At 38.8% G+C, this 20,855-nt stretch overlaps 1 protein-coding gene across 2 annotated transcripts in view; it reads left to right on the top strand.

Annotated features, from left to right (window-relative positions):
• PRTFDC1 (phosphoribosyl transferase domain containing 1) overlaps positions 1–20,855 on the top strand; it is a 47,003-nt gene that overhangs the window by 24,702 nt on the left and 1,446 nt on the right. The window contains exons 4-8 of one of the 2 annotated variants that reach the window (XM_075140801.1): positions 955–1,020; positions 16,232–16,249; positions 17,713–17,795; positions 18,211–18,257; positions 20,279–20,355. In XM_075140801.1, coding sequence (XP_074996902.1) covers positions 955–1,020; positions 16,232–16,249; positions 17,713–17,795; positions 18,211–18,257; positions 20,279–20,355 — 291 coding nt within the window. The remainder of the gene's footprint in view (positions 1–954; positions 1,021–16,231; positions 16,250–17,712; positions 17,796–18,210; positions 18,258–20,278; positions 20,356–20,855) is intronic. The other variant, XM_075140802.1, reaches the window with a different exon arrangement.

Raw genomic sequence — 20,855 nt, 5'->3', positions numbered from 1 at the left:
GTGCTGCTTTTTGAAAGGAGGAAGAAGAGCTATAACCCCCTTAGCCCAGTATATACTCACCTACCTCATAAGTCCTGCTGTCCTGTTATTTATTTGTGGAAAAACATTTGACTTCAGAGTACTGGATTTATGAAATAAAAGCAAAGTATTCAAGTATTGCATTTTTGTCAGTGGTTTGTCATGATGAAGCTTCCTGATGTTACCAGTAAACTACAGTGTCACGTTGTGGTACTGCAGCTATTATTATTAAAATTACTGTTTTTTTCAAAAAAATACCTTTTATAATAGGAAAATCAAAGCATACTATTCTGTTGCATTTAGTTCGACCTGATTGGCAGTATTTTATTTTACGAAATTGACCTCAAGGATTTTATCTTTGAGTTAGTTGAAGAAGCAAAACCAAAACTCTTGAAACTGTGTGGCACACTGAAACTATTCTTGATAAAAAGTGATAATTTTTGCAAAACTTTTTTCCCCTGAAAGAAATACTGAGTGAATTTCTTCAAAAATAGCTGAGTTCTCTGTGTGAGTGACAGATGTGAACACATTTTGCCTGTGTTTCTAAAGACTGTTCCAAAAAAAGAATGTGCTTACAGGTGTTTGGTCAAGTGTTGAGATGCTCCTGTCCTCCCGTTGTGAAAGGGACAAAGATGTTACTCAACACTTGTCATATTAAGAAATAGCAAGCAAGGGAACATTATTCATTTTAAAAAGAAAGATGCAACTTTTTCTAGTTCAGTAAAGCCTGGAGCTTGCTGTTAGCTTAAATGCAACCAGGAGATGATAGAAGCCACAGGAACAAGCGAGAGTCTGGTTTTGTCATACAACAATACTAGCGAGCGTTAGAAAATATTGGTAACCAAGACTGTGAAAGATCCAAAAAAAGTTAACATGTTTATACTTTTATTTTATACAGTTATAGCCAATTTCAAAGTTTTGTCTTTCTTCTTTCAGAACGATCAGTCTATGCAAGATATGCAGATAATGGGAGGAGATGATCTTTCAAAGCTGACTGGGAAGGTTTGTTAATTTTAAAATTAAGAAAGGAAATACGTCCACTAAAAACACTTGAGAAAAGCTGTGTAATTTTGCACATGGACTGTCAGATACTAATACTGGGATCAAAGACATTTATTAATCTCTATTAAATTGCTGTAATGCCATTGCTTTCAGATTGCAGATGCCCAAAAAGGTCAGAATGTAGCCCCTCCATCCTAGTGTAAGGATTTCCCAATAGTTATACACGTACCATCAGTGAGATTATGGGCAAAATTTGTGCTGGAATGCTTCTCCTGAGCTTGTTTATGTCTTGGAGCCTTGTTTTTTCTGCCTTCAATGGGTGCATGCAAGCAAACTGCACGCTGAGTATCCCTGCTGAATTCAGCATATGAGGAGTTTAATACAATTTTGCCTACTGCACAAAGTTCAGTTGTGGAACCTTTCACTCAGATAATCAAATGGGATTTTTTTATTTCAGCATCAGGCTGGCTGTATGACTGAATTTGCTTTGCACTAGCTTGAACATTGTGGTAATGAGAGAGAGTGGTTTGAGTCAGTGAAAAGGCTGTTTTCATCCAGCCATGGTAATACAAAGCAGTACTTTGAAGAGGAAGGAAGGCTGATTTCATTAGGCAAATGGTCTATGTGGAAAATGGTCAGAAATGGATTCTTTACTTATGCATTAAGGCAACATAATACTTACCTTGTTATTTGTACTGTACGTGCAGTTACTCTTTTATTAGCTGGCACTAAATAGTATCAGTTTCTTCAAAGCACTCAAATGTAGCACTAGCAAACTCATTTGTTTTGTTGTACTATAGCACACAAGAAAAAGAAGAGAAAAACTTAACTTTAAATATTCCATTACTGTTAAATAGGTTTTAATGCAACTAGAAGTTAAATGAAAAAAATGCTGTTATACTCAGAATATTTTAGTGATAAGTATGTCCTCGATTTGCACTTCTAAATACTCCTGCCGGGTGTTTGTTTCTAAATTATCACTAAAGCGTTAATCATGTTCTTGGGAAATATTAACTCATTTGCTACTTTCTAATATTCAAACACTGGAGCTACCTGTTCTTCTATGACGATTTTGCATATGTTTCTCTACCTCACAGGCAGAGCTGGCAGTGCACCTATTCATCTTACCTAACATTTCTCTTTCACAGATAGTCCAAACACTATCCAAGCTTCCAGGTCCAGCTCCCCTTCCCCATCTTCCAATCCCAAATTTTCTTGATGAATGGTTTCAGTTATTAATATCTTTTCCAGACATAATCTTTCTAGTATCATTTGAATTCACTGGGGCAAAACATTATTTTCTTTCGCAGGACTTTTGTATATTTGTGTGCGTCCACATGTGTATGAGAGAGAAGGAAAATTTCACCCCAAGTAGTTCTGCTCTTTCCAAAAATGAAGTAAATTGTTTTCTTATACTGAAAATCCTGGTGACCTTTTTCTCATTGGCATGGCCCTCCTGTTCTCAGGTATGGAACAGGACATAAAATTTGGCTGTTGGGAGGCTGGGAGATACTTGGGGAGAAGACTGAACAGGAGTATAGTTTAAGATTGCTGGGTAAGGAGGCTGGGATCTTGGGTAGGCGTGAAGGGGCTGCTTTGGGAACGAAGGCGGTTGCTGATCAGGAAGGGGGCCAGTGCTGGAAGCTGGGTGTGGAGAGGCTGAAGCACAGCAGGAAGGGAAGGCTGGGACTGCCAGGGGAGCAGACTTGCTGAAAGGGCATGTTCGGCGGCTGTTTGTATGTGTGGTTGTCTGTGACACAGCTGATGTATGAGTAATTAAATAGCATTTTCACCATAACGTGTCAGAATGGGGTTTCCTTAAGACTTCTTTTACTGATTGAAAAGCTTTGACTCAAAGCTTGAGCTCAAATGTTCATACTTACATGTCTGAAGTTGGATATGTGAAGGAGTGGCCTTATGTCCACGGATGCCAACTCCTCCATCTGTTGTTGACTTAAGCAATTAGTGCGAGTATTCAGCACATTTTACTAATCAGCCATTTGCAGACTGATTCAGAGCCTCCTACAGTCAATGTAAATCTTTCCTTCAAGTGTTTTTTAGTTTAGCTGCTGGCTTTTAAAACTGCTGGCTTTAGTAACCATGCTAAGTCATTGAGTGAATTAGTGGAAGACTTACTGATAGAATTCAACTTTACATGTAAGTTACATTAATTTTCTATAAAGTTCAAAAGCATCAATAACGTAAACAGTTGTTTTTGACACCTGCAGACAAAAGATTCTGAGATTTTGATCTTAAAGTGCTCTTCATTAAGTAATAATACCTGGAACCTCAGCTAGCCTATAATCTTGGTGAACAACTAAATAATTTCCATGCATTACTTATTATTGGAAAAAAAGATTACTGAGTATACTCATGAACATGCTGTTCTATAACAAAGTTTTTTTCTGAGAAAGCTTAAAGAAAGCAAAAAATTTTAAAAGCTAATTAGAAAGAGGCTGTTAAGGATAATAGCTCTTCAGAAGGAAGAATCTCTCCTCTGTACTTCTCTACAATATGCTTTTGCTTATAAAAATATTATAAGCCTGGGAAAAACGTATAATGACCCAAACCATGAAAAAGAGAAACATTCTGAGAGGAGAGTTAGCATACATACCCAAACTGTTACCTGAAGAAAATCATCCACAATTTGAAATTCTTCTTCTGTGAAGAAGGTCACAGAGGCAAAAATGAAGATTTTCATGGCATGAATCATTAATAAAAGTACTTGAAGAATGAGTCCTGATATAGCTTAAGACTCTAATGCTTTGTAACTATTCATTTCTACGCATAAAAAATATAATTTCAAAATCTCTCCTTTAATGATGTAAGTGGTGAACATAAAATTTATCAGTAGCTGATTTCATAGTTAAGTAGCTGCTTAGTTTTCAATTACTTTAAAGCTGAAATGCTCATTTGGGTAAAAATTATCATTAATGTTTGTAGAGAGGAATAAATTTTGAAAACAGGGAGATAATTAATAACTGTCCAGAAGGCTAGAGGCACTTTTTCAAAGCAAGATGGCTATAAAAATTTATGTAGATGAGGTGAAAGAACAAATAATATAACCCTGTTTAGTATTAATACTGTAATCATATTGTATAATACTGTAAAAATTCATAACATATTTTCAAGTATTTTTAGCATTTAAACGAAGTAAATTTTAAAACATCTAGAAACTTCAGTAGATTCAGCTGCACCAGAGTTGTGAGTTATCACTGCCATTTACCTCTTATACTTGTATGTGTATATTTTATCCCAAGAGCTTTGGAGCTGGTTGTGTAGTCCAAAGTCTCTACTGACAGGAATCATTCTGTATATCACTCCATATGTAGTATGTCCTGTAACCTTTCAAAAAAGCTTCTATACCACTTTGACTTATCTCCTCGCAAGAGACAAGTTAGACAAAATCATAAACTTAGAGTTTATATCATTTTGCAATTAAATACTTATTACAGTTGTATAATGTATTTGATGTCAAAATTAGATCCATATATTTTTGTCATTATCACTATTTCTACATAACATAGAATGTGAGCAAAATTAATCATTCTTATTTGTTAGGTTAATAAGAACTTTTAATTAAAACAAGGTAGTTAATGTAGTTAGTATGATACAATTATGGAGCCAGTGAATTTCTGGTATTCCATCTGTCTGTAATATGGATCAATGCTTATGTTCTTTATGAAGGACTATTCCCCTTGTTCATATTAAGTATATCTTGTTGACAGCCAGTGGTTTTGGCATTTTTGGAGAAGTGTAGAAGGTAATAAATAGCAATCAAGAAAAAAAGAAAGTTAATGTCTTTCTTACATTCTCTCTGCACTTCATTGTGTTAGTTTGAGCACTCCATCACTACTCTGAAGTTCTCCTAAAACGACTGATCAGCTCATATCAAAAAGAGGTTTCACTCAGAGGAAGTGAAACCACCATGCAGCACTCCTTACTTTCTTCTGGCAGGGTTTGTGCTATAAAATCTCCAAACTTCCTTTATATGCCTCACCTAAATCAATTTATCCACTGTCTACCATTTTCTTGCCCCACTTGTCATATGAGAAGATGTTCCAGGAACATAATGCAATCTCACTTTCTTTTCTTACACCTCTCATTTCTTCTCTTATTTTACGGAACCATTTTCTCTACGTGTCGTAGGTTCTAATAACAGTTCTGAGAGCTGTTTCTCTAGCATTTTTCTGAATATGTTAGCATTTCAGTATTTAATAAACCATACATGTGGCAGCTGTGTAACACAAAGTTTTATTCTCTAGATTTAAAATACATATTATTCTTTCCTTCAACATTCCAAGTTTGTTTCTCAGAATTCTGTTGGTTCTATACTTACTATTTTTTTCTCATTCAGTATTCACTGCCTTGACTAATGTTGTGCTTTCTCTGCTTATATGCATTCCTTTCTGGAATAATGCCCATAAATTTGCAGAAAAAATAATGGCATTCTCATTTATGACCTTTTCTAGAACCCTGTAGAAAGCTCCTACTTAGATGTCTAATTTCTGAAGTGTCTTTCATATTATTTTCTAACATTTTGATGAAGTGTTAGTATATGTGGATTTCATTCCTGTGCATACCATAAAATGATTTCACGTCTAACGGCAGCCTTTGTAGCTTCCTTTGGACCTCTTCACTGAAACTTGATGCATTATTGTTTAACCTTCATTTGCTGATAATTCTTCAGCCCTATGGCACTGCTTCTTCAAGCCTAACTTAAGTTGTCATGAAATGTCTTGTTTAACCAGTGGTACCTGAGGTTCCCCAAAAACAATGCTCCAAAAGCAAGTACTGCAGGTGTGATGAGTGAGCTGATAATCTGTTAACAATTCAGTTTGAAGAATCACATTATCAATTTATGTATTTCTGATGATATGGAGTACACATGAAAAGAAAGTGTCTTTAGAAATAATCTAACTGAAAATGCAGACTTCTGAATGGAAATTGAACTAAAGGGAATGAAAATACACTATTTTTGTAGCCTTCCACCGCCACCCCCAAAAAAAGAAGTAGAGATAGGTAAAAAGAGGCTGTATCTTTTTTTTTAGTCTTTTGTATTTTTTATGAATATGCCTTCATCTGTGGAACTGGATGTATAAAAGAACTCACCTTTTCCAGCAACTGTGTATTCATGCATACTTTGTAAGCTGGTATAACTAACAATATGTTACATGTATCCCCAAATAGTTTAAGAATAGTTCTATCCAAGAAGGAGAGAGGAGGGAACTCAGGACACCAATGGGGACTCGAAGACAAAAGTATATTTCCATCATTCCCAATTTCCATGTATTTTGTCCACTTGTAAGACCGCCATTACACCATACTAAATAGGATGGAAGGTCTGTCTAGGGTTGTATCGTGTCTTCAGCAGCAGACAACCGGAATTTTATTAGGGAAAGGATATATGAAACACAGCAAGAACAGAGACTTCCAAAATCCAAGTTACATCTGGACTACCATTTTGAATACATCAGTGCTAGAACTGTTATCCATGTCTGTGTCATCTCTTTGTAACTCCAGTTACGCCTCTAGTCCCACAAGATTGTATAGCAAGGAGTTTCATATTTAAGTAGCATGTGAAAAAGTTGTTCTTTCTTTTAAGCTTGCTACCTGCTTACCTTCAATGAGCTTTACAACTTCGGTAACTCTGCCTTTTTGAATTTCTTCCTTAAAAATTTCTGCAAATCTTGCACATTAAGGTTCATTTTCTTTTTTTTTTTTTTTGCAATACAGTTATTTGGCCTGGTCACAAACAGAGCTTTGTTTAGAGATTCCTATATTTTAAGGTCCGAAAGCACCATTATATTCTTGTCTGAACTTCTGGGTAATTAGATTGAAGGGTCCCAAATGATAATTTCTTTATTGTGCCTACAGTTTCTCTTTTGAGCTACCAACTATTTTGATTTAAAGACTTGATGGAGAAGCCTCCATACTTCAGGCATGTTTTACCAACAGTCAACTGTCATCACTGCTGAAATGGTGAACCTAATTTTCTTTTCTGAATTTGGATAGCTTTTTGCCTTTCGCTGTTGCCTTTTTTAATACTTTTGCCTACTAGATTGAGCAGCTTGCCATTATCAAATTTATATTGCCATATGGTTTCATATTTGCCTATCATCCAGTCATTACTTAAGCTTCTTTTAGATAAACTAATACATTGGAAGCCTGCTATAAAGTACTGGCATACTGTAGGATGTAAATGAGACAAGGTTTGAAGGTAGAATTAATAAAGGGAAATTAATATTAGGCAAATGATACAGTTGGAAGAAATAAAATTTTAAGCATGCAGATCCTCTGTTGGTCTGAACAGAATCAGCAAACTTCAAGCTAAGTACAGATTGGGAGAAACTCTTAATTTTAAGCTAATATGGTAATGAGCGAATTTGGGAGAAAAAAGTGATTGCCCTACATGATCACCTGCCCTCTGACCAAAGGGGCAGATAAAAATGTTAAGAATTCCTCTGAGCTAAAATAAGAGAGCAAATTATCAGCTGTGGAACACTGATAAATGAGTTGGAGGTCAGCTGCAGTGGAAGATTAAAATGTGCCATAAAGCCAGTATTTTATTGAGTCCATGATTTCAAGTGCATGCAGCAGTTCTGAATTTTGGTTCCCAGGCTCAGCTGTTGAAGGTATTTTGTGGTTTCTTTGAGGTTGTGGGCTGAAAGGTCAAGGTTCTCTTGTGAAAAATGTTCTCCCACTGGGAACTGGCCTGTTAATTAAATAAAAGCTATTACTTCCTGCTACAAACCTTACTTCACTGTAAGGTGTTTTTTCCAGGTGTCAAATCATTCTTCTTTTATCAGTCTTAAGTTCTGGTTTTGGTTTTTTTTTTAACAGCTGTTTTTTAAAAATGTCTGTGTATGTTGTTCTACTGATTTTATGCTGAAACATTCAAAGAGAAAATACCCTCTTTGTGTACCTACCTGATTTTCTTCTATACATGCAAGGGCTGTGTTTGTCCTCTTAGCTGTAGTATTGCTTTAAGTATGGTTGTTTATTTGATTACTTAAGTAGAGTTTCTGCTTTCCAGGAAATACTTCTCCTTTCTAAATTTGCAACTTAGCATTTTACCCTGTTAAAATTTTACATTTTATGTGATTTCAAAGACAGCCTTTCCCTCAAACTCATTCAGTGCTAATTTCAAAGCACTGCTATTTCATAGCAATTTTTCCTTTTAAATCAGTCTTCTAAATGGAACATAAAATCAGAATCTAGAAAAAATTGTTATTCTTTTCCAGGAAGGTGAAAAATAGTTTCCATAGCAGTTACTACTGTCAGGCAGGAGGCATACATGATCTCATTACTCTGCTTAGTCTTGTTAGCTGACATTGTTCCATTTATTACTGACCTGTGGGAAGGTAAACTATAGAAATGTATTGACTCAGTGCCGGAGTATTTTTCAGCTTATTACAAGTCAGGATTTTTCTTACATGTATTATAATAACAACCTAGTTAATAGCCGTGTATAAGCTCGTGTGGCTTTGAAAAGCAGTAAACTACAGTTTTTCAATTTTTGCAGGTTTCCAGTCCATTATTAAAAATTTTAAAATTCACAGATACATTGAAATTTATTATAAAAGTGAAAATGTGTCTCTTCAACATGAGAAACAAATTCACGTGAAATGCAGGGATTAGAAATTATTTCTTCTTCATTTTACGTAGTACTAATATTGTCAAAAACCTCCTGCTTTTTCCAGATGTCCCAAGACATGCTGCTATGAACCATTTCTACTACTGTCTAAAAAAGGATATGAGAGCACAATTTTTATTTTTGTGTAGACCCAGTTCACACCACAAATATTATTTCTGCTCAGTGCAAATGTCCATGTGCAGAGTCACAAGTTGTGTGCACCCTGATCACTCAAAACTGGAGGATTTTAAACTTCGCAGCACCCCTTTGCATTTAAAAACACAGTTAGAGAACCATTTTAGGGCCAATGCTCTTTAATGTTTTATAAATGATCTGGATGCAGGAATCAAATGTACATTAAGTAAGTTTGCCAATGACACTAAACCAGGAGGAACTGTGGACTCCCTTGAGGGTAGAGGCCTTACAGCGAGATCTGGATAGGCTAGAGCAGCATAGGCTCAGCTGGGCAATCACCAACCATAAGAAATTTAACAAGAACAAGTGCCGGATTCTCCACCTGGGATGCAGCAATCCTGGTACGTACAAACTGGAGAGCAGCTGGAGAGGCTGGAGAGCAGCCCCACGGAAAGAGATCTCGGCGTTTGGGTTGGTGGCAAGTTGAATATGAGTCAACAGTGTGTCCTGGCAGCCAAAAGAGCCAGCCGTGTCCTGGGGTGCATCAAGCACAGCATAGCTAGCTGGTTGAGGGAGGTGATTGTCCCACTCTACACTGCACTGGTGCGTACTGTGTACAGTTTTGGGTGCCTCAATATAAGAATGACATCAAACTATTACAGTGCGTCCAGGGGAGGATGACCAAGATGGTGAAAAGTCTCAAGGGCAAGACTTACCAGGAGCGGCTTACGAGGTCACTTGGTTTGTTCAGCTTGGAGAAGAGAAGGCTGAGGTATGACCTCATCACAGTCTACAGCTTCCTCAAGAGGGGCAGCGGAGATGGAGGTGCTGATCTCCTCTCTCTGGTGACCAGCAATAAGACACGAGGAAATGGAATGAAGCTGCATCAGGGGAAGTTCAGATTGGACATTGGGAAAAGGTTCTTCACTGAGAGGGTGGTCCATCACTGGAACAGGCTTTCCAAGGAAGTGGTCAGGGCCCCAAGCCTGTCAGAGTTCAAGGAGCATCTTAGTTATACGATTTAGTTTTAGGTAGTCCTGTGCGGAGCACGGAGTTGGACTCGATGATCCTTATGGATCCCTTCCAACTTGAGATATTCTATGATTCTGTATTGCACCAGCCTACTTACTGCCAGCTACCTGGTAGAAACAGCTGTAAACGCAGGATGAATCACAGTGATCCATATCTATCAGCTCCCAACCATCCCTCTGATCCATCAGCAATGAAAGCTTCTGATTCTCTTGCAGCGACTCAGTAGAAAGGTGTTTCAATCTCTGAGACTTGAGCCACCGCCCCTTCTTTCTTTGGACTATATAAGAAATCTTTCCAGGACATATTTTAAAAAACTGACTGTTCTCTGTGTCAGATAATTAAGATATATTAGCACCATTATTAGATTTCTGGACATACTTCACAGATTGTATTGGTGAAGATGGCTCTACTCAGAAATTAAGCCATCTTCAGTCTAGTCAACATGTCAGTAAATATTCCTATTTCCTGTTCTCAAAGCTCCAAAAATAGACAGAAAATATCAAATGCATGCCAGAAGGCTGGATTACTTTTCTTTTCATGTGGTTTTCTCCTCTGCAATTGCCTCAGATATATCTGAAAGGACAAAACAGTCTTGATCTATGTGGTATAGGAGCTTCAAACACATATATTTGAAAAAAGACCTTTTCTTCAGTGTTCTTTAGCTTCCTATCGTTTTTCCAGCTACCAGTTACTGCTGTAGGACCACAAGCTGATGAGTTTCACCAGCCTCCTGCCCACCAGCTCACAGGTGGATTTCATGGTGAAGCTGAATAAGATCTTTCACATAACTGAAAGACCTTTCGCAAGATATGCTGGATGCAGCCAGTTGTGCACTTAGGATGATGGTGACGTTACTGATAATGTACCAATTTGTTGTATCCATTGCATTCTTATTTTATCTTCTTCTATCCGTCTGCTCTAGGGTAAGCTAATCTATTGCAACCAGTTTTAGTTACACATCACCACTATCTAGTCTTGGATACTTTATATCGAAACATTTCTTGGCAGTTTGTTCCTCTACTACTCTGCTATGCCATTCCTTTTCTGGAACCCTTCTATCAGTAGCCTGCTTCAACAGGAGAAAGGTAGGGGATAAGCAGCAATACACTCAGTTTCCCAGCACATCGTGTCGTTTTGTAGGAGATGGTTTCTGGTACCAGAGGATGGCAGACCATTTTGAATGCCTTCAGTCATAAACAAAAGTTAAGTATGATGACTTTAGTTACAGTAACCCTGCCTAATCAAAACAGGGATTAATGTATCACTCTCAACGATCAGGATGCCTGCTTATTTATATATACAAAATGTTTTCTATCTAAATATTTTATAGTGGCTTTTCCACTACAAAGTCCTTACATACAGGATTTTTTCATAGCACAGAAAATCCTCATCAATGTTTTGGAAATAATGAGAATGTGCATAATACAAAGCAGAATCTGTGTTTCCTGACATAGACAACTGCCCGATTAAAGGGACTTTCAAAGGACCGAATCTCCCAATGAATATCATTTGCAACTATTGGACTCCTTGACTCTGAGGAGAAGAGGCAAGAATAACAGAATGCTGGTCAGACAATTACAGGGTCCACCAATATCCTTCCTTCTCAAGTCAGTCAATAAATATGAGATCTTCAGCTGAAGTCATGCACAGGTGACTATCACTCTTGTGGCCAGACAAACCCTTCAGGCATGTCTGGATTCATGTTAATCTTCTTTCCTTCATATGAGTCATTTGTGATAAGGAAATGTAGGCAAGATTACATTTCTATTAGACGGATGTATAACTGGTTGGAAAGCTGTTCTCAAGGAACAGTTAATTATGCTTCACTGTCAGACTGGATGCATTAAAGCATGTTCTCCAGGGACTATACAATATTTAATTCATGATTTAAGAGATGGAATTAGCATTTAATTAGTGATACTACCTGGAAAAATACTACAAGATAGTATTATGATCTTAAGAAATTATTTTAAGAATTTGGTTCAAACAATGACATGTAATGACAATAAAGATGAATACTGACTTCTGTGTTTATATAGAAGTAATCTTTTGCATAAATGCAAGTGAGGAAGGACTGACTAAGCAACAGTTCTGAACCAGAGACGATAGGTGGATTGTAAGTTGCACATGAAACAACAGTGTACCTTTATAAAAGATGTAACTGTTGTACTGGAATATATAGAAAGGAGGATTATTTGTAAAGCATACAAAGTGGTTCTTTTATTATTCTCGACACTGGAAAAAGCTTCTCTCTGGTTTGGGGCACCACACTTGGAGAAGGATTCTGACCAACAGGACAGGTTCCAGAGGAGAACAAAAGAATGATCAGAAAGCTAGAAAATATAACTTGTGAGGAAATGTTGAATAAATAGGGGTTGTTTAACCTGAAGAGGAGGAAACTGAGGAAATACATCTGTCTTCAAATATAGAAGAGGCTAAAAAAAGAAGATAATAAAGCTTTTTCTATGTCCACTGCAAAACAAGTTCAGGTCAAATAGCAACAGAATTTTTCTAATTGTATTTTTGCTCTTAGATAATGAGGCACTGAGACACATTGCCTGGGGAAGTTCTGAAGTCCTCATCATGTTCAATAACAGGTAAATCAGATATCTGTGAGGAATAGTTTTAAGTTGATTCTTTGGGCCAACAGAATAGTCTTGATGACCTTTCATGGTCACCTCAGCCCCATTTTCTGTCAGTGACTATGATTTTTATTCTCACAATTAGTAAGGTCTGCTCCTCCCTAGTGGTTTAATCCCAATTCCATGGCAAGGGAGGTTGCTGTCCCCTCATTCTGTCTAATTTTATGATTTCCACTTGCGAGTAATCCAGAGAATCCCTATTGCTGCTCATGATAGGATAGCTGAAGCAGCTGTGGTAGCAAAGAAACGTTTGTCTATCAACGAAATGTCCCAGGATTATGCTTTTCTCTCAATCTGTCATGGCCCTGTGTGCACTAATAGGCCTTAATGGCCATGACCTGTGTCACTTGGGGCCCCTACCCACACCTGTGGGCACAGGAGCCTCAGTTCAGCTCAACCCTGGGCTTTTAGTCCATGCCTGAGCTATGCTGTATGGGTGCCAATCTTCAGCTCAGCTACAGCTATGCCTGGACGTTACTACAGATGTTGATCCGGACCCTAACTCACAGACTGACTTCCCAGTTTAACCTTGGACCTGTCTCATCACTATGGACCTGCCTGGAGATCAGTAGGCTGTTTTTTGATCATGGTTACTCTCACTGGACCTGATCCCAACCTGTGGATTGACATCCCAGCTTGACCTCAGACCTGCCTCGTCACCATGAACTCACCTGATGATATGCACTCTTGGTTGAACAAGTCTCAGGTCTGCCCGCTCACCTCGCTGGGGCACTGTGGGGCTGGGCCCTGGCTGGCGAGGCCCCTCACTGCCAGCTGTGTTACTGCGGTCGGCTCATGGCTACCCTTCACTCGAGGAGCAAACAGCCTTTGCTGCACCCTGACGCAGTCTGCTAATGCAGGACTTTGCAGCCCTCTGCCATGTCAGTTTTGGTATGTCCCATCTCATGCCACAGCTGCTGGATAGGTCTTGTCACTAGAAGATCCGTGCTTTTCCTTTGGGAGGAAAGTTCTTGTCAACAGTATGAAGAGCAGCAAGAGATGCACGAAACTGGCAGAATGGGTCGGGATATCAGGCTGATGTCAGGTCAGCCTCTTACCAGGTGCCACTCGCAGTCATCCTGGACTGTTTGCTGGTACTAAAGGAGCTCATTTCCATCTTTAGTTCTGATGAGGTTCTTTCCTTGTCAACTCTCCTGCTCTCTCCCTATATTTTTTATATATATATATATATGTATGTATGTATATATACACACATAAATATTTACATGTATCACCAGCTGTGCAAGTTCCCTAGGGGATGGTTAAACCATTACTCCTGCACCTAATCTTCAGGTGTCCACTGACTGAATCAATTGATTTGCTTATGCCTCTGACCTAGGTGTCCTGGGCTAGTCCTTGGAAGTGTTCTTCCTAGTTATGACTTCATCCAGGAAGCCAGATGAGAGCCAAGCCCTTTTTGGATCCAAATGGCTTCCTTCAAGAAAATGAGTCCCTGCACACGTGTCATAAGCTTCTCCTGAACATGGTTTTGATCTCTTCGTCTTATCTAAAGGACTGACATACTTTCATTCTTTCTTGAAGGAAGAAATTTCTAGTCTTTGGACTTTTGTTGTTAAGATGCCTTTGACTTTTTACCTCCACAGGACTAGGTCTTTCAGATCCAGAGTTGTTTGTGTCAGCAGCTGGGAGGTTGAAAGTCAGGAGTGCCAAGCAGGATAACCACCAGTGAAACCTGTTATGAAAACACCAAAAAGGAGCCACCCTCCAAGATTAATACACATTCCACTGGAGCTCAGTCTAAATTAGTGGCTTTCTGGAGTGATATCTCCATTGCTGACATCTGCTGAACTACTACCGGGAGTTCCCTCCACACCTTCACCAAGTGTTTTGCCATTTCAGAAGCATCTAGGTATAATACAGTGGTAACTGTATTATGTGGTAACATGTTTCTGCAGTGGTTGATGCATGAAGCATGCTATGTCTCCCTACCAAGCACTGTGATTGTTAGGAGGAACTGCAGTATGAATATAAATATGGATAACCTATATTAATAATTTTGGTTTTGAAGATTAAAAAAAATTTACATATCAGTTAATGAAACTGTCAAAGGTGTGCTGTTTATGAGCACACTCCCTTCACACACTCCTCCTCCATGATGTTTGAGTCTTTCTCGGAACTCTCAACCTTGGGATTCTGTTGTGGTTTAACCCCAGCCAGCAACTAAGCCCCACACAGCCGCTCACTCACTCCCCCCACAGTGGGATGAGGGAGAGAATCAGAAGGGTAAAAATGGGAAAACTCATGGGTTGAGATAAAGACAGTTGAACAGGTAAAGCAAAAGCTGCGCACGCAAGCAAAGCAAAACAAGGAATTCATTCACTACTTTGCAGGTGTTCAGCCATCTCCAAGAAAGCAGGGCTCCATCACGTGTAACGATTACTTGGGAAGACAAACGCCATCATTTCGAACATCCCCTCCCTTCCTTCTTCTTCCCCCAGCTTTATATGCTGAGCATGATATCATATGGTATGGAATATCCCTTTGGTCAGATGGGGTCAGCTGTCCCGGCTGTGTCCCCTCCCAACTTCTTGTGCACCCCCAGCCTGCTCGCTGGTGGGGTGGGGTGAGGAGCAGAAAAGGCCTTGACTCTGTGTAAGCCCTGCTCAGCAGTAACTAAAACATCCCTGTGTTATCAACACTGTTTCCAGCACAAATCCAAAACCTAGCCCCATACTAGCTACTATGAAGAAAATTAACTGTATCCCAGCCAAAACCAGCACAGATTCTGTGATGGAAAAGGAAGTTAGAGAGTCTCCACGTTATGTATGTAGCAAAGCCAACAAGCCTGATAGAAAGGAAGTGGAATGTCAGCTAGTCTGGTGAATACTGCATGGATATGAAACTATCTGTTTCAAGGTTTTGCGGGACATATAATGTGCACATGCGTGTGAGATGTATACATAGATAGATACAGGTATTTGTGAAATAACTTTCCTCCTGCTATTGCAGGTTTCACCTCAGAAAGTAGATCTTAATGCAAAATTGTAAGAGTCCATCCTTCTGAACATGCATATGATAATGCCCACTAATAAATAGATTTATATTCCTTCTAATAAGGACATTACTTCTTATTATTGTTTTTAATAGAAGAACAGACATTGTGATTCCTGGAACAGTGATGAACCATTTCAGCAAAAAGATCAGCCTGTGTGATCATGCTGTCATAAGGCTTGACATCACTGCTCTTGACTGGACCTCTCCCCTTCTCTTCAAGTAATAACTACTGATTTCAGCAGCAGTATTTGAAGAGAAAGAGGGTACTTCACAGTATGAGAATGGGTGGTACAACTTGGCCTGTAATCCTTTACTGTGAGGTTTCTGGGGGGTGGGGGGAAGAGCATTTATTTCAGAGTAAGAATATTATTGCTGTAGTCTCTTATTAACATTGGAAATAGTATTTTAGTGAACTATAGGGTACACTGTAGTACATGGCTAGACACTGGAATGAAGTTCATCCCATTTGGATTTCTTCCATCTAATTTTATTTTCCAAAGCTACATCCGTTCTTGCACAAAGAGGATAATCTAGAAAGAGCTGAATAAAGTCGTAGCCCCTGACTGCAGGGCTTGCTCTTATGGCTGGTTCTTTTTCAGGGCACAAAAATGAAACAGGAGACTCCTTATCTCCTACCATGTTGTACATATGCATGTGGACCTATCCATCTTCATTTCATTTTTTCAAACATTTGGTTCTTTTAGTTTGTGAATATTGTGTAATTGTATTCCTTTTTGTTTGTTTCTTTCAGAATGTTCTAATTGTGGAGGTAAGTTGGGTGCTTATGTCATATTGTACGTAAAGTCACATAGTCAAGTCATGATTGTGTTCAGTTTCTAAAACCTGTCTGTGTTTACACTACTTTACCTGGGAGGTGGTGAAGAGGAAGAGGGGGTGATTTGTTTAATGACCTCTCAGTCTTTTTGCAATTGCATGACGGATCAAACTACATTGCTGCCGCTCTAATTGGTACTTTGCCTTGTGATACCCAGGAGTCTTTGTTTCTGCGTCATTTGACTTGTTCTTTCTATGGTTTCATCAACTCCGGTTCTGCAAGTTGTTCTGTTCCTTGGAGGACACTGAATCAACTGCAGTGATGCCCTGCACTTCTCAGTTGCATGACTTTGAAATAGTAGCATAGCCCTGCACATGCTTTACAACTTCAGGGTTGTTCACATGCTGGTTGAGAATGTCAGTCATTCTCTCAAGTCCCCATGATTCCTGCTCGTTAGCATTGCATCCTGCAGCGTCTCCTGGGGAGGGCCCATCACAGATATGTTGCTGATGTAAATCAACAGTGTTCAGTTGTAAAGGAAAAGAATGTGTCACCTCACTGGTGCTGCAAATTCTCTCCTAATTAATGTAGGTGATTCTCTTTTAAAATGTTGGAAAAGAAACTAGCACGGTAAGAGAGCACGTCAGGATCTGACTGGCATTTCAGGCTCAGTCTGCTTGTGTGGGAAGTAAGCTGGACAGTGTAATGAAGTGTCCTGGTTTGGCTGGCATGAAATGTATAAATATTGGAATGTCTTTTCTTAGCAAAGGAGGGAAAAAAGCCATCAGCCACAGAGATGGCTGGTTACCTCAATAGCTGCTAGGAGCTCCATATTTGCTAATGCTAACTGCTGTAACAGAACTGAAAAAAGTCCGCAGCAAATTTTGTTAATGCTATTAGATAGCTGGGGAGCAGAGACGAGGTGTTGCTAATGAAAAGTCCACACCCACAGAGTTCAGGATCTGCTCTCCATGTCATGGTCAGTTTTGTAGCCAGGTATCTACTGATCTCATTCAGATCAGGTTGGGTACAGCAGCTCTGGAGAATACTCATTTGTACTGGACTAATAAAACAACAAACAGGGCAGATTTAGCCCTGACATGGAGAGATGTTGACATACTGTAGTCTTGAGCATAATATGAAAAGTCTGATCCCTGCATCCGTGCAGTGCCCAGTAAAGTCATCTCCAGTCCCGTGTTACATCCCAAGTACTAGAAACACAGCTATTTTCAAGAGGAAGTGGACAGTCCTTTAACTGATTATTTTATGAGTAGAAAGTGCTTGCTTCAAAGAGTGTGAGCTCAGTTATGACCTTTTTTGGATGTGGCTCACAATACACTGGGAAAAATACATCATTTCCACAAAGTAAGAAGGTGGAACTGCTCAGTCATTGTCCATATTTCCTCTTTTCAGCTTTCCTTTGTTTTTTACTTACTCTGTTTTTCATGTTTTGTAAGGATATTGTTGGAACTGGAAGGACTATGAAGGTTCTGCTTAATAATATAGAAAAATACAAGCCTAAAATGATTAAAGTGGCAAGGTGAGTAAAACGATCACAAAACTTAGTAATTAATTAGTCTAGCCCAACACATTTTCCAGTGGAGGTTCCCATTCCGAGATCCTGCTTTAATTCGATGCTGCAGTATCGCATGGGGAGCTCTGCAGAGGAGCTGCCTGAGTCACTAAGAGGAGGGTGGAGGAGAGGAGAGGAAATGCTTTTGTATTGTTCTGCAGTGGCAATGACCCTTCAGCCATTTCAAGACTGGCACTGATGGACTTTGAAGGGGAACACACCCATCTCTGCCCTGCCATCAGGACGTTGTCGGGAGGAGAAGCAGAACGAGAACAATGATTCACATGGCTTGGAAGTTTTTTAATAAAGGGAATAGTTTTTATGCGTGTTATTCAGGTAAATATCTAGATTTACACGGCTTTTATTTTGTTTTTAATTACAGTTTGTTGGTGAAAAGAACATCTCGGCCTGATGGGTACAGACCAGATTGTAAGTGTTGTTGTGAAAACCTGTACATGACAGTACAAGAAGTTACCACTGTTCTCCCACTTGCCTTTCGTATCATTCTATGACTGCAAGAAGCACTGTAAAATATCAGTTGTCAATGGGACTATGGGATGCAATGGAAGGATTTGTATAATTGTGGTTTGGAAAGCCTAGCCTCCTTATAGTCTGCTTTCTGCAGAGTACTAACTTTATGGGGAAGTTATGAAAGGGTTTAATTTTATCCATGAAAGGTGAGTGTTTATATTCTGTCTCTATACATAGAGACAGAAAGAAAAAAAAAATATATACACACACACAAACTATATAGAAGAGAAAGTCCATTTCTTCCTTTTCGTTCCTCATTGCATCTCTTTGGAGGAGCTGCAGGATTCCATCTGACCATGAAAGGTGTTTTATTGTGACCTAGTTATTCACAAGTTTTACATTTTTATAACAGAATAACACTTTTTATTATTTTTTTAAAGTATTATTATTTAAAGGGTAAACAATGATATTGTAATTAAATCCCACCCCCCAAAAAGCAAAAGATAAATCGGGCTTTTTAAACTTCCTCCTGCTGCTCTGTTTGTGTCACACCAGCATCACTTCTCTCTGAATTATTGGGACTTGTACTGTGCTATGATGAAGCCATAAATGGAGCTATACCAAGCTATTGTCATTTTAGACTTATTAGAATAAATGATGTAATAACAGGTATGTGGCTAAATACTGAAAAGAATAGATCCATCTAGAAGAGATCGACCAGTATTTGCTACTGAAGAAGGCTCTGGTCAGCTGAGCTGGGGAGGAGGGTAGAAGGAGAGTAGGCAGGTGAGTACCAGGAGGCAGCATGAAGGGTCTTGATTTGGGATGTGGGAGAGAGGGAAACTTTATGAAGCAAAAGTTACTCAGTGTTGGGCATGGCCCTGCGGTTTTAGTCCAATAATCTGAACTGTGACCCAAACATTTTGTTGTACAAGTTTTTATACAGTGGTATTTTTAACATTCAGAATTTAATCCAGTAAATTAAAGTGTATCTTTGACTGGATTCACTAATGTTAAACATATTAAAAATACAATAAAATTACTTCATGAAGGGTAGCTTATTATTTTTATTTAATAACTTGTAAAATGAAACAGGTTTTATCCTTGTTCATTCATACTGTGATGAATTTTATAAAACATCAGCGACCTCTCTTGTAAATCACTGACAGTGCTGTGTCAATTCCTCACTTACCCAAATTTATGATTCGAAAGTGTCGTATTACCCACAATTTTTAAAAATTGAATAAATTCCTTACTTGAATACCTGTAAAATTTTTTATGCTGACCTGTTTTTGTGTCCATAAGGTTGTGTTTTTCCCTAGTTACTTAGTGAACAATTTGGAAAGAGTCTAACTTGTTTTCTATAGTGCTGATACTGCACAGACCTTCACACTCAAAAAGACACATGCCTCTGCTTAGCTTCAAGTGTGTGAATTGTATGATTCAGCTACCCTGCATGCATTTACTTTGTTAAGCACGTGCATGAGTCTTCATAAGGTTGGGGCTGTAATTTAAGAAGCATTTGACATGTTTTGGTAGCATAATATGCAAAATAGTTTTTGCTATTCTCAGAAGAAAATACATAAATCTCTGAAAGTTACTTCTGAATTAAAACTGTACATTTTTTTCATCATTAGTGTGATACTGGATAGTTGTCATCACACACGTATACCAATGGAGCTTCCAAACATAGGCAGAATTTTTCAACTCTGACTTTGGTTTCCTTCCGCAATGTGTCTGTTGTGCCAGTGATAACTGTACACAACTCTCCTACTGTCCGCTGTCACAAATAGTCTATGAGGAGGAACTGGTTGTAGGGCTGCTTCCTAACCTTGATGTCTCAGAGTCAAAAGTAACAAAACCTCAACTGACCACATATATCTATAGTTTGCTGGTCAGAGAACCAACACATGAATTTAAGGGCTATATAATTGCCACTGATCTTGTGTTGATGGTGTTTGTTATTTGTCTCAATACAGATTATGGATTTGAAATTCCAGATTTATTTGTGGTAGGTTATGCCTTAGATTACAACGAGCACTTCAGAGATCTAAACGTAAGTTTCTTTAAAAAAAAAAGTTTAAAAAATCACTGTTTTACCTTTCCAGGGTGTCTTAAATATCCCATAATTTGCCTCCTCCCTGGGGCCTTAATGTCATGGTTGGGATTCTTTCAGTGAGTGTAGAACTCTCTGCAAAACCTCAAATAATCCAAAGGAGTGACTGCTCAGCGCTGTGAACGGTTCCTCCCCATCTCTTCCCCCTAAGAGCAGAAATCATACCTCTGCTACACTTCCATCTTCTGTGAGCCTAGGGCTTCACAGGTTCACCACTCCCAGTACGTGCAGGCAGCAGTAAAAAGGGAAACACAGCTACAGTTCAGACAGGTTTGGACTTTTACTGCTATGTCGCCTGCCCCTTTTCTCAGCGAGATAATGATGGAAAAAAGGTGCAAGCCTTGCCTTTGCTTCCTGTGGTACTCCCAGGGGTGGGCCTCAAAGCTGGGAATTGCAAGTGGGAAAACTTGCTGTAGCTAGAAAGTGAAATCAGGATTCAG

Source organism: Calonectris borealis, chromosome 2 (genome assembly GCF_964195595.1).
Source record: "Calonectris borealis chromosome 2, bCalBor7.hap1.2, whole genome shotgun sequence".
NCBI lineage: Eukaryota > Metazoa > Chordata > Aves > Procellariiformes > Procellariidae > Calonectris > Calonectris borealis.
This window is presented reverse-complemented; position numbering and strand designations above follow the sequence as displayed.